Raw genomic sequence first — 12,163 nt, 5'->3', positions numbered from 1 at the left:
ACAACACCAGAGGAAGCTCCACGAACCACGTTCAACCGCGTTGCACCACAAACAAGGGGTTAAACTCGTTTGCAAACTATGCAGTAAAAATGTGGAACGCCCTTCCTATAATCTTAAAGGAGTGCAAAACACTGCCCACCTTCAAAACCACTCTCAAAAAACATTTACAGGAGGCTGCAATCCGTAACTGGACCCTCTAAAACAAAAATCAGATTAAAGACCCGAACTACCCACTGGACATACTGTGTTTTGTCCCCCGCCCCCACCTGTGGTGTATGTCCCCACCTGTCCTACCCGCTGTACATACCTTATGTTTTGTTGTATTGTTCTTCCCATGATGGATGTACGTTTATCTTGTAGATAATAATAGTTATTTGTCTGTATTATCTTGTAGATAGTACTATTTTTTTTTTCTTCTTATGTCTGTCTTACATGTAACGATGAATTGAAAATCAAGGACCCCAATTGAAATAAGCCAGTGGCTTTCTTGGGTTTTTATCCTTTTAGTTGACCTTGTATGTAATATGTACTTTCATGTACCTACTTCTGCAAACCTTCTAATAAAGTTTTCAATCAATCAATCAATCAATCAATGGCAACCTTGAGTAGAGGCCTGCATTCACATTCTGTACAACCAGCGACAAAGACATTTAAGTTGTAAATATTTGAATTTAAGTTCACTCAAAGCCTATTTCTGGGGTGTATTCCATCAACGTTGCTAACAAAATCTGTGCTTAATTGAAAAAGCCTAGTTTGAATTAACGTTGACTGTGACTTAAGACTCAAGCCGTTCCATTACGTAAAAAGCCCAGTTGTCCCCCCCCCCCCCTTCTTAAAGCCTATCGTCAACATCCCCCACACACCTGAAGGTTTCACACTGTCCGTTCATGAATCTCCTCTTCCAAGCCAAAGCAAAGTCCCTCCAGTAAATGTTGATAGAGATACACGCTTTGGCTTTAACTCTGTCTACAACTCACACTATAGAAACAACGAAAATAAAGCAATAAATGAATTAACCATGTTACTATTATTTAGGAAATTCTAATGAAAGGCTAATGACAACTATTTAAAGTAAAGTAACATTACATAAAAAGGAAAAAAATAAATAGAAGAAGTTCTAGGCAGTCTATTTTCTTCATGATCAACATGCAGTTTTACAATTAAACAAATAAGCCCACCTCTGGAAACCTGTTCAACAGAAACCTGAAATCCCCCCATGGAAATGGCTTTTAAACTGAGCCAGGCCAACTGAAGAGGGATTGCTGTATATTTGTATTCATTTATTATAGATTGTCTCTCAATGGCAAAAACTAACGGTAGTGTTACGTCTGTGTTTACGACAGTTTGGGCTTTACGACATGTGCCGTATTACGTTTTGTGTGAGACTCGTGTTTGATTAAATGGAGTACACGTTCCAACTTGAAGCTCTGAGTTCAGTCTCCATTATTGAACACAACATTGGCGACGAGCGATGGCTGATTGTTCTCTACCAACACCCCCTCCTTTCCTAGCAGTCCCGGCAGAACCACCGATTCCGTGGGGCCGCTGGATTTCCTCTTTCGAAACATATATCCTAGCCGCCGGTTTGGAGGATGTATCAGACAAGAGGAAATGCGCGCTGCTGCGGCACTGCCTGGGAACGGAGGGTCAGCGCGTGTTTGGAACTCTTGGCACTGCGGCGAGATACACAGACGCTGTGGAACTATTGAAGGAACACTTCGCCCCTCCACAAAGCGCTCTTCTCCGCCGCGTCATATTCAGACGAAGACACCAACGAACAGGTGAGACAGTGACACAGTATGTGGCTGATCTGCGGGGCTTGGCGAGCTTATGCAAGTTCGGGGCATTGCAGAACGAGATGATAAGAGACCAACTCATCTTGCACACGAACTGTGACAAGATTAGGGAAAGACTGTTACTGGAAAATGATGAACTTACATTATCAGCAGCTCTGAACATGGCGGTCCAGGTTGAAACAGCTTTAGAATGTGCAGTTAGTTTTTCAGCCTCTCCCAGCTCACCGGCAGAGGGCGCGCACAGCCTACAGGTGCCCCTCCTCCACGTGAGTGCAACCAGCGGCGGGGAGAGCATTTTACTGGCCTCTCGGTCACGCGACCAGCCACACCAGCCGTGTGGGAATTGCGGCTCTTCTGCACACAATTCAAGAGCTCAGACATGCCCAGCCCGTGGTAAAACCTGCTCCAACTGCGGGAGACTAAACCACTTTCACAAGGTCTGCAGGTCTGCCCCAGCTAGAGCTTCCCAGTCACCTACCACAGTCATCCATAATGTCAGCTCAGGAAGAGCGCCATTCAAAACATGCTCGTTGGTGGTTGGTGATGTCACTCTGCCGCTCCTCCTAGACACTGGAGCCACAGTGTCCCTTGTGAACTTGACGACTTATACACAGTTCTTCTCCCATGTGCCCCTGGGGTTGCCCTCCACCACCCTGCGTGGCTATGCCAACTCTAAGATTGACATTGTGGGCTCTTTTCAGCTGCCTGTGAAGTACGGGGAGAGGACACTGCCGGCTTTCAGGTTCAACGTTGCACGCCACGGGACCAACTTGTTAGGCCTCGACCTGTTCAACGCCCTCGGTTTCACCCTGCTAGACACAGCTGGCTCAGAGATTCACACCGTTTCCACCCCCTGGCAGCAACAGTGGCCTGCGCTGTTCAGCGGTGTAGGCTGCCTCGACACTTTTGCCCACCAGCCTCTGTTAGATCCTACAGTGATGCCTGTTATACAGCCCCTCCGCCGCTCCCCCCTGGCTCTCCGCGATGACATCTCCTCTCAACTACAGAGCATGCTCGATAGCGACATCATTGAGCAGGTGAACGCATCGCCTTGGATCTCCAACCTGGTGGTGGCGAAGAAGAAGTCTGGGGGTCTGCGCATCTGCGTGGATCTGAGAGCGGTAAACAAGGCCATCATCCCTGACAAATACCCCCTGCCAACGATAGAGGAGCTCACCGCCCAGTTCTACGGGTCCAGCGTGTTCTCTAAACTGGACCTCCGTCAGGGTTACCTCCAAGTGCCACTACACCCCGAGAGCCGCAACCTCACAGCGTTCATCACTCACAGAGGGGTTTTCCGCTACAAACGCATGGCTTTCGGTTTAAGCTCCGCCCCCAGCTGCTTCCAAAAGATCATGGCCTCCATTTTCGCTGGGATCCCAGGTGTGGCCATCTATCTTGATGACATCGTGGTTCACGGGGCCACCGTCGAGAGCCACGACGAGCGTCTCCACAGTGTGTTCAGTGCATTGGCCAAGCATCACCTGACACTCAATGGTGAGAAGTGTGTATTCGCCGCCCCAGCCATCGACTTTGTGGGGTTCCGCCTCTCAGCTGATGGCACGTACCCGCTGCACTCGAACACCGAGGCCATCCATCATGTCCCGGAGCCCACCACAGCCGCTCAGGTGGCCTCCTTTCTAGGCATGACGGCGTACTACCTCCGTTTCCTGCCACAGTACTCGGCCACAACCACACCGCTGCGGAAGCTGTTGAAGCATGACGAGCCCTGGCTCTGGACGTCTGCCTGCTCAGACGCCGTACGCCTCCTGAAGGCCCAACTCACCTCGCCAACGGTCCTGGCGCATTTCGACCTGGCCAGCCCCACTCTTGTCACGTGCGACGCCTCTGCCACAGCCATTGGTGCGGTGATGTCCCAGCTGCAAGGGGGGGTGGAGAGACCGATCGCCTTCGCCTCCCGTGCTCTCAGCCCCACGGAACAGAAGTACTCGGTGGGGGAGCGAGAGGCCCTAGCATGCCTCTGGGCATGTGAGCGCTGGCACATGTACCTCTATGGACGGCTATTCACACTGAGGACAGACCACCAGGCCCTCATCACCCTCCTGGCCACGTCTGGCACCGGTCACAAGCCACTCCGCCTCCACCGCTGGGCCGACCGCCTGCAACAGTACAACTATCGGCTACAGTTCACGCCAGGACGAGACAACGTGGTAGCCGACTTGCTATCACGCGCAATCCCCAGCCCACCCACAGCCCCAACCTTGACCCCCGGACTGGACCAGGCTGAGCATGACCTCGTCCAGCTCCTCCACACACCCCTTCAGGAGACGGTGTCGCTGAAGGAGCTCCGGGATGCCTCAGCCGATGACCCCACCCTCTCTACACTCTCAACCTACATCACGCAGGGGTGGCCGGTAAGAGTACCTGACGAGCTACTCACTTACTCCAGGATCAGGGAGGAGTTGTCGGTTTGGAATGACACCTGTGTCGCTCGCGGGTTCTGCACTGTGGTCCCAGGTGTCCTTCGGGCGCGTATCCTCGCTATGGCGCACGAGGGTCACCTGGGCATAGTCAGGCTCAAACAGCGCTGTCGTGAGGTTGTGTGGTGGCCAGGCATCGACAGGGAACTCGAAACCCTGGTCAAGGATTGCACTGCCTGTCTCCTTAGTGGTAAGACCAGGGCTCCAGCTCCACCCCCGCCCATGCAGCCGTTGGACTGGCCATCTCAACCCTGGGAGCACCTGCAACTGGATATCTGCGGCGAGCTGCATGGGGTACCACATCACCAGCGTTTTCTCGTTGTGACCTACGACCTCCACTCTAAGTGGCCAGAGGTGACACCTGTGGGCTCGGTCACAGCAAAGGTGCTGATCGACATTCTCGACGCTCTGTTTGCGCGTTGGGGCCTGCCCAAGAGGATCACGACTGACAACGGTCCTCAAATGGTTTCCCATGAACTGTCCTCCTATCTAGTGGGTAAAGGGATCCACCACATCCGCACAGCGTTCTACCACCCTGCTGCGAACGGGGGGGTGGAACGGCTGAACCAAACCCTGAAGAATGGCATCAGGGCCCACCTGGCACAAGGGTGCACGCTCACCACCAGCCTCCTCCAGACGCTGTTGCATTATCGGGCCACGCGACACGCCACTACAGGAGTCTCCCCAGCCTCCCTCATGCTGGGGCGGGAGCTCCAGCTGCCTCTCGATAGGCTCCGCCCTATACTAGCTCAGCCCCCGGTCCATCCAGTTCAAGCCACAGTCACCAAACACCAGCGCTTGATGAAGGATCGTTTCGACAGGGCCAGACGTGCTAGGCCACCTGTCATCGCTGTGTCGGACTGGGTCAGGATCCGACGACCTCATCGGGACAACAAACTCCAGTCGTTTTGGTCTGACCCTGTCCAGGTCAGCAAACAGCTTGGCCCGGCCTCGTTTAGGCTCGCCGACGGCACTCGCTGGCATGCTACCCGCCTGCGTAAGGTGCAGCCTCCCCCTGGCCCAGCGCTGAGTGTGGCCTCTTCCACAGTCTTGCCAGCCGCACGGTTGGATGAAGCAGCAACCCCGGCCTACCAGGCTCAGCCCCAAGGCGTGGAGCCGCCACCAGTGGCTGTGGCTGCACCAGAGCCACGTCTGGTTCGAGCACGCAACAGGCCCGAGCACTTGCGTGATTACATGACTGAGTATCACACCTAGGTTGTGTGAGGGGGGGGGAAATGTTACGTCTGTGTTTACGACAGTTTGGGCTTTACGACATGTGCCGTATTACGTTTTGTGTGAGACTCGTGTTTGATTAAATGGAGTACACGTTCCAACTTGAAGCTCTGAGTTCAGTCTCCATTATTGAACACAACAGGTAGGCCTATATCTTTCAGTGAGTTGAGACACAGGCTGCAAGAGTCCCCAACTGAAGATGTTAAAGGCATTCGTGACCTGTGTGATTAGTCCTTATTTTGTAAAAACTCTGGACAGGCTCCAGTATGTGCAGAACAGCTGCCAGGGTTCTCACCCACACCAAGCCCTGGCAGCACATCACCCCCACCCTCATCCACCTCCACTGGCTTCCGGTTAAGTCCCGCATCTCGTACAAAATCCTCCTCCTCACCTACAAATCGCTCCATGCCCGTGCCCCCCAGTATCTATCTGACCTCCTCCGCCAACATACCCCATCCCAGAGCCTACGGTCCTCCCAGAGACACAGGTCTGCTCTCCACCCCCCGCACCAGCCTGCAAACCTTTGGGGACAGAGCCTTCAGTGTGGCAGCTCCCACCCTCTGGAACTCTCTCCCCACAGTGATCTGCACCACCCCTACCCTGGACACCTTCAAATCAGCCCTCAAAACCTACCTGTTCACGACGGCCTTTGGCCTCAAGGTTAGTTAGCTGTCGTTATTCTGTGTTCTGTGTTTGTCTGTCTGACTGTCTCTCTGTCGATATGTAAAGAGTCTCTTCGGTCTCTTAAAAGGCGCTATATCAATCTCAGCTATTATTATTAATAGTAGTATTATTGTTGCTATTGTTATTATCATTATCATTATTAGAAACTTGACATTCAGTACAAAAAATAAAATAATTAAGAAGGTGCAGTCTGTCCCCAAGCAGAACTCCATTAAACTCCCCTACAGAATAAAAGTGTTGGTTAAATATACATGACATTCTTAAGCTTCAAGGCCATTAAGTGAACCTTGGATAGTAATAACATTGTCTTGCCTTGTGAAAACCTGATGACAGATGATGTTCGAACAATTATGGAGTCATGCACAGAGCCAGGCCATTTTGCATCGATATCAGGCAACTTCCATTTGACAGATCATCTGACAGCATAGAGGGTGACCTGATATATGAATGCGCCCCAGACCGGTTTTTCTTTTTTAATCACTTTTGGGGGTGGGTCCAAGACTTAATTAGGGGGGTCTGACCCCCCTTGCCCCCCTACACACACCTTTATTAAAACATCTAGCCTGCACCCACATGAGCAAGAGCAATATATTCATGGTATGTTTAACTTTTAATAATTAAATATCACTTAACACATTACTTAAGTGATACACACTATCACTAAACATATCAATTCATCGCATATCATCAGGTTGCCCTGCCCAATCATAATTCAAATATTAAATATGAGTAAAATGTGTGGATTATGGTTGTTTATTCAGAATCAGAATCAGAATTGCTTTTATTACATCCAATGTACGGGTACACAAGAGTACAATTCTTAGGCTCGGGTTCTTCGACATTGGCATTGCAGCAGAATACAAAATCAACAATAACTGAATTAAGTAAAATAAGTAAGGTTTGTTGCTTTGTGGAGTCTGATGGGAGTATCATTGGCAGGCTGTTGGTGCCATGTTGAATGTTGTGCCCATAGCTGCTTCAGTTATTCAGTTATATAATTAGGTGGAAGGGAATCCTGAGCCAATGTACTTTTTCCCGTTTCCATAGGAGGAGTTGTCCCAGGTGTAGGTTTGGATGGACAGTGTTTTACCTCCCAGGCTCAGATAACACCTGGACATCAAATGTATCAGAATGACAGAAATGACACACATAGTATGGCAAGCAAACACACTCGCGCATAAACACACACACACACACACACACACACAGACACACACAAACACACACACACACACACACAAACACGCACACATACACACACACACACATACACATACACACACACACACACACACACACACACACACACATGGACACACGGATACACGGCTGCGTAGTACTCACCGTTTTCCTGGGCGGGTGATGTAACAGAGGCTGTACATGGCCAAGTCAAACTCTGGACTGCAGCCGATGATGGCGGAACCGACCTGCTTGAAGTAGCCATCCCACTTAAACTGCATCCCAAGAACATCGGGGTAAGATGTCCACTGAGAGAGAGAGAGAGAGAGAGAGAGAGAGAGAGAGAGAGAGAGATAGAGGAGGGTGGGAGGGGGATCAGTTAAAATATTTTTTTAAAGAAAGGCGACTAGACTCAGTTACAGTTGTGTCATGGTTTAATTTTGTATCATTAGTTTAATTCTTACAGGTCCATTGAAGCTGTGGCTGTAGTACTCAAGCAGATTCTGTTTCTCCAGCCTGTAGAACTGCAGCCAGTTGTGGAATCCAGACACCTTACCACTCTTAACCTCCCCTACAAAGAGAATAGTATGCTTTGTAAACACACACACATACTGTAACATTGACAAACATGAACACACACACACACACACACACACACACACACTCATAAAACACACAGACCTGCAAAGATGTGCTCGAAGCCGCTGGAGTCCAATCTCCCGTTGTTGCGGGAGTAGAGGCCAAACCACATCTTCTTCAGATCCTGGATAAACTCCGCCTCTGAGCCGTAGCGACCTAGGGAAGTGAGGACATTCAAGTTAATTTACTGTTCATTTAGAGATACGTTATCATGCAGAACATCACATATAGGATAGGCAGGTGACAGTGTGTAGTGAGGTATCGTTAGATCTAAACAGCACAGAAGATATGAGTGACAGTGTGAATGCCCCCTGCATACGAAGGTGTGGGGCGGCTGTGGCTCAGGAGGTAGAGCCGGTGTCTAATGATCGCAAGGTCGGCGGTTCTGCGGATCGATCCCCGACTGGCCATGTGTCGAGGTGTCCTTGGGCAAGACACTGAACCTCAAATTGCTCCCAATGACCGGCCCGGCGCCTTGCATGGCAGCTTGTCGCCATCGGTGTGTGAATGTGTGTGTGAATGGGTGAATGAGAGGCCATTGTAAAGCACTTTGGAATAAGGCACCATATACTGTACGTGCAGTCCATTTACAAACCCTTGGTGAAGAGGAAGGCATAGAGCTCTCTGCCCAGCTCGGTGTTGGACATGGCCTCCCTGAGGAAGGTGTCCTGCTCGGCCAGCTGCTGGGAGGTGAAGTCCTCGGCCTGGCCCGTGACCCTCTTGTAGTTGTCCAGCACGGCCAGGAAGGCACGGTACGTGGGCTTGGAGAACAGAGAAGCCTCGTTCACGTATTTGAACAACCTGGAGCACAGAAGACACAGCAGAGACACATCACTATGGATTACAGTGTCCTTGTGTGGAGGACAGTGACAGCTCCATAGGAGAGAGTAAGGGACAGGCCAAGGGGAAGGAGAGCAGTGATGAGAGAGTGAGTGGGTGCGGTGGGGGCGGGGTGTGGGGGGCCGGGGTAATACATGAATAAAAGTGATCAAGAGCAAGGGAGAGAGAGATGTATATAAACAGGTTGTAAATGACAGATGAGAGGAATGAAGGAATGGGGGAGGAAAGGTTGGTATGAGAAGGTCGGGTCTTACGGGCGAGAGGAGAGGTCTTTCTGGGAGCTAGTCTGGGAGTTGGACACCTTGGCCTGGGTGTCAAGAATCAGCTCCGAGGCAGAGGCCTTGTTGGAGTCCAGAGCATACAGCACCTCAGATAGAGCCTTGATCTCAGCATCAGTGATCTCACTGCTGCTGCCACCACCTGTAGAACCTGCCGTAACATACACACCGTGAAGTATGGATCTGAAAAAGTGTTTTCAAAATGCTACGAATGTAGCAATGTTTGGAAAATCAGGGGGTAGTAGCCGAGTGGATAGTGAGCTGGACTGATGATCAGAAGGTTGTGAGTTCAAATCCCACCTCACCACTAGTAAGCCCTTGAGTAGTTATTCCAGGGAGACTGTCCCTGTAATCTCTAATTGTAACTCGCTTTAGATAAAAGTGTCTGCTAAATGGGTAAAATGCAAGTGATGATCATAGACACTGTACACCAATGACCCCTAGTGGCCACGCAAACACATTCTTTGTTCCATAATTTATAATAATAATTTTGCCATTTAGCAGACGCTTTTAATCCAAAGCGATTTACAATTACGAATTACAGGGACATTCCCCCTGGAGTAACTGAGGGCTAAGTGCCTTACTCAAGGGCACACTAGTAGTGGTGTGGTTTCAGGCGGGATTTGAACTCACAACCTTCCGATCAGAAGTCCAACTCACTACCCACTAGACCACCACTACCCTTGTTCCATTCTGATGCCTTTACTACATTAGGGTCTTATTGAGGCATGCAGTGTGCCTCAGCAAACAGGGAGATGGCCTGGCTTTACTGTAGGAAACACTGGTGCCATCCCATAATTGTGGCAGGCATATATTAAAGCAATAACACACAAGAGGGTGTGCTAAATCGTGGTTTTAGTACACTGTGACTCGGTTAAAGGCACGAGGCGCTGCTACCCCCTTTGCTGCACCCCCTATCTGCCATCTACCTCTCTATCCCCCCCCCCATTCGTTCACTGTGTGAATTTCACCAGGTGTTGTAAACCAACTGCCCTGGGTGAAACATTTTAGATTTTTTTTTAGAAAATTTGTAGATCTTTCAGGGATAGAAGTGTCCATGTTTGTATGAATGAGAGATGACAACAACACCCTTCTTACCACCATCACAGAGTTTTGTGAAGTCACTGCAGCAGTTGTTGTAATTTCCACACTTTGTGTTGCAGTGGCATTTGTTGTACTTGTTGTACTTCTCGCCACAACGGCCCTTGCACGATGTAGAAGAACCTGATGGAGACAATAAGTGAGACTACTGTTGACATCGGGAGTTTATTCAGGCCCTGAACACAGCAAAGACCTAGGTTCTAGGCCCTGGACAATCTAGAAAATGTGATGGCAGCTACTAGATTGTAATCAAGTGCAATACTGAAACACAACTGTGAACATTTCAAACCTGCAAACTGCGACACTTTAAATGAATGTGCAATAACACTATGTGCAATATGACAACCCTCGGGTACATAAGGTTCAGAGATAGGAAATGTTAGAATAGGTATAGCATAGCATAGAGTACAGCACAGTGTTTTATTTGTATAGTATAGTATAGTGGATAGTGTACATAGCCTTTATTTATGTAAACCAGCTCTTTTCCCTTCTTGTTTTTAGTTTTTTTTCCTAGCACCAGGGGAGCCCCCCCTCCCAAATTTCGTTGTATGGTACCTGTACTATATCAATGACAATAAAGACCATTCATTCATTCATTTATTCAATGCTTAATTTTTACATTTGTATAACACATCACACACTCCCTGCTCATGTTATTTTGTGTTTTATATTGTTGCAGGCAAGGGGAGAGATATATACGTACAGAGTGGAACCATTCAAACCATGCCAAACTTAAATGCACTACCATTTTCATGAAACATGATCTAACCAACGTAAGTGACTGAACTGTTACTCACCTTTGCAGAGGCTGTAATAGTCTGAGCAGCAATCATTGAAGCGCTCGCAGGGAGTGTTACACTGGCAGGTGAAGTCACGGTCAGTGCCGTAACCACAGCGATTCTGACAGGAGTCCAGGGAATCTATAGGGGTACATTACAGAGCAGAATGTTGCAGAATAATTAGGCAGATGTCTTCATCCTTCCTTTTTCTGTATTTCTTTTAATGCTATATGTAAAGCACTTTGAATTGCCCCTGTTGTATGAAATGTGCTATACAAATAAACTTGCCTTGCCTTCAGATGATCAAATGAATTATGCTTTGATCCTATTGTACAGAATGATCCTTATGAGATGTCCCATTCTCAGATAAAGATATCAAATCAATACTAATTTGTCATAATAAGCCTCCTAGGTGTGCTCATACTTACTGCTGTATCCCTGAGAGAAGAGGGTTACCCCCAGTGTGAGGAGCAGAATTATCTTCATCTTAGCCTGGCAACGGTCTGAAACAGGGTGCACTGTTGAAAGTATGGATTTCCTTTAAATACTTAACCTGACCAATCAGGTTCCAATGCTCAGAAAAAGCTTCACCCCATAGTCAGTCTGCAGAAAATGTACAGAAAATGTACACCTGTTCAACACACACAAGGATGAAAGTACATCTTATCAGATTGCCATCCGGTACCTAAGAGATATCAAATATGCAAAGATTAGATATTTGTCAGGCTATACGTTTTGAATGTGATACTACAGTATATTGTTAGATCACATTAAAAACGAAATTCTAGTGATAACCAGATAGTTCCATAAACTGAGCTTGTTTAACATTGTCCTTATTACAGCTTATTTGCACACCAAGGCCCGTGGTGGCTAAGGGCAGGGACCCATACGTGTATATATCATATATAAACATATCTTATCCACTCAATCGAAAATATCTGAATTGTTGATATTCCGTGGGTATGTTTGAATGTTTAATCTCATGCTGTATTTTCAAGGTGTTGGTTCTGGGGCCGGGCCTTTTTCACACATCTGCTCTCTTTCACACTATTATGTCACAGAGTACTGGGGGTGACAAGTGGTGCAATGTTGTGCAAGACTGCACAGGCTACAGTGATGTCAAAGGCCCTGTCTGGAGTAACCCTGAGGCTTTTGAGGCACTGAAACCTAGACTTAAGTTGCCCAAAGCACAT

The 12,163-nt window shown here is 48.5% G+C and overlaps 1 protein-coding gene across 1 annotated transcript; it reads right to left on the bottom strand.

The window, feature by feature from the left end:
* Nucleotides 1-7,152: 7,152 nt before the first annotated feature.
* LOC308173177 (uridylate-specific endoribonuclease-like) lies at nt 7,153-11,456 on the bottom strand (the record flags this gene model as incomplete). The annotated part of the gene is made up of 9 exons (XM_080548159.1): nt 7,153-7,264; nt 7,499-7,641; nt 7,798-7,904; nt 8,015-8,128; nt 8,568-8,773; nt 9,067-9,232; nt 10,192-10,314; nt 10,989-11,111; nt 11,399-11,456. 9 exons carry the CDS (start codon nt 11,454-11,456, stop codon nt 7,153-7,155), a joined length of 1,152 nt encoding a protein of 383 aa, XP_080404285.1.
* Nucleotides 11,457-12,163: the final 707 nt, after the last annotated feature.

Source organism: Nansenia antarctica, assembly GCF_963989245.1.
Source record: "Nansenia antarctica genome assembly, chromosome: 18".
Lineage (NCBI taxonomy): Eukaryota > Metazoa > Chordata > Actinopteri > Argentiniformes > Microstomatidae > Nansenia > Nansenia antarctica.
This window is presented reverse-complemented; position numbering and strand designations above follow the sequence as displayed.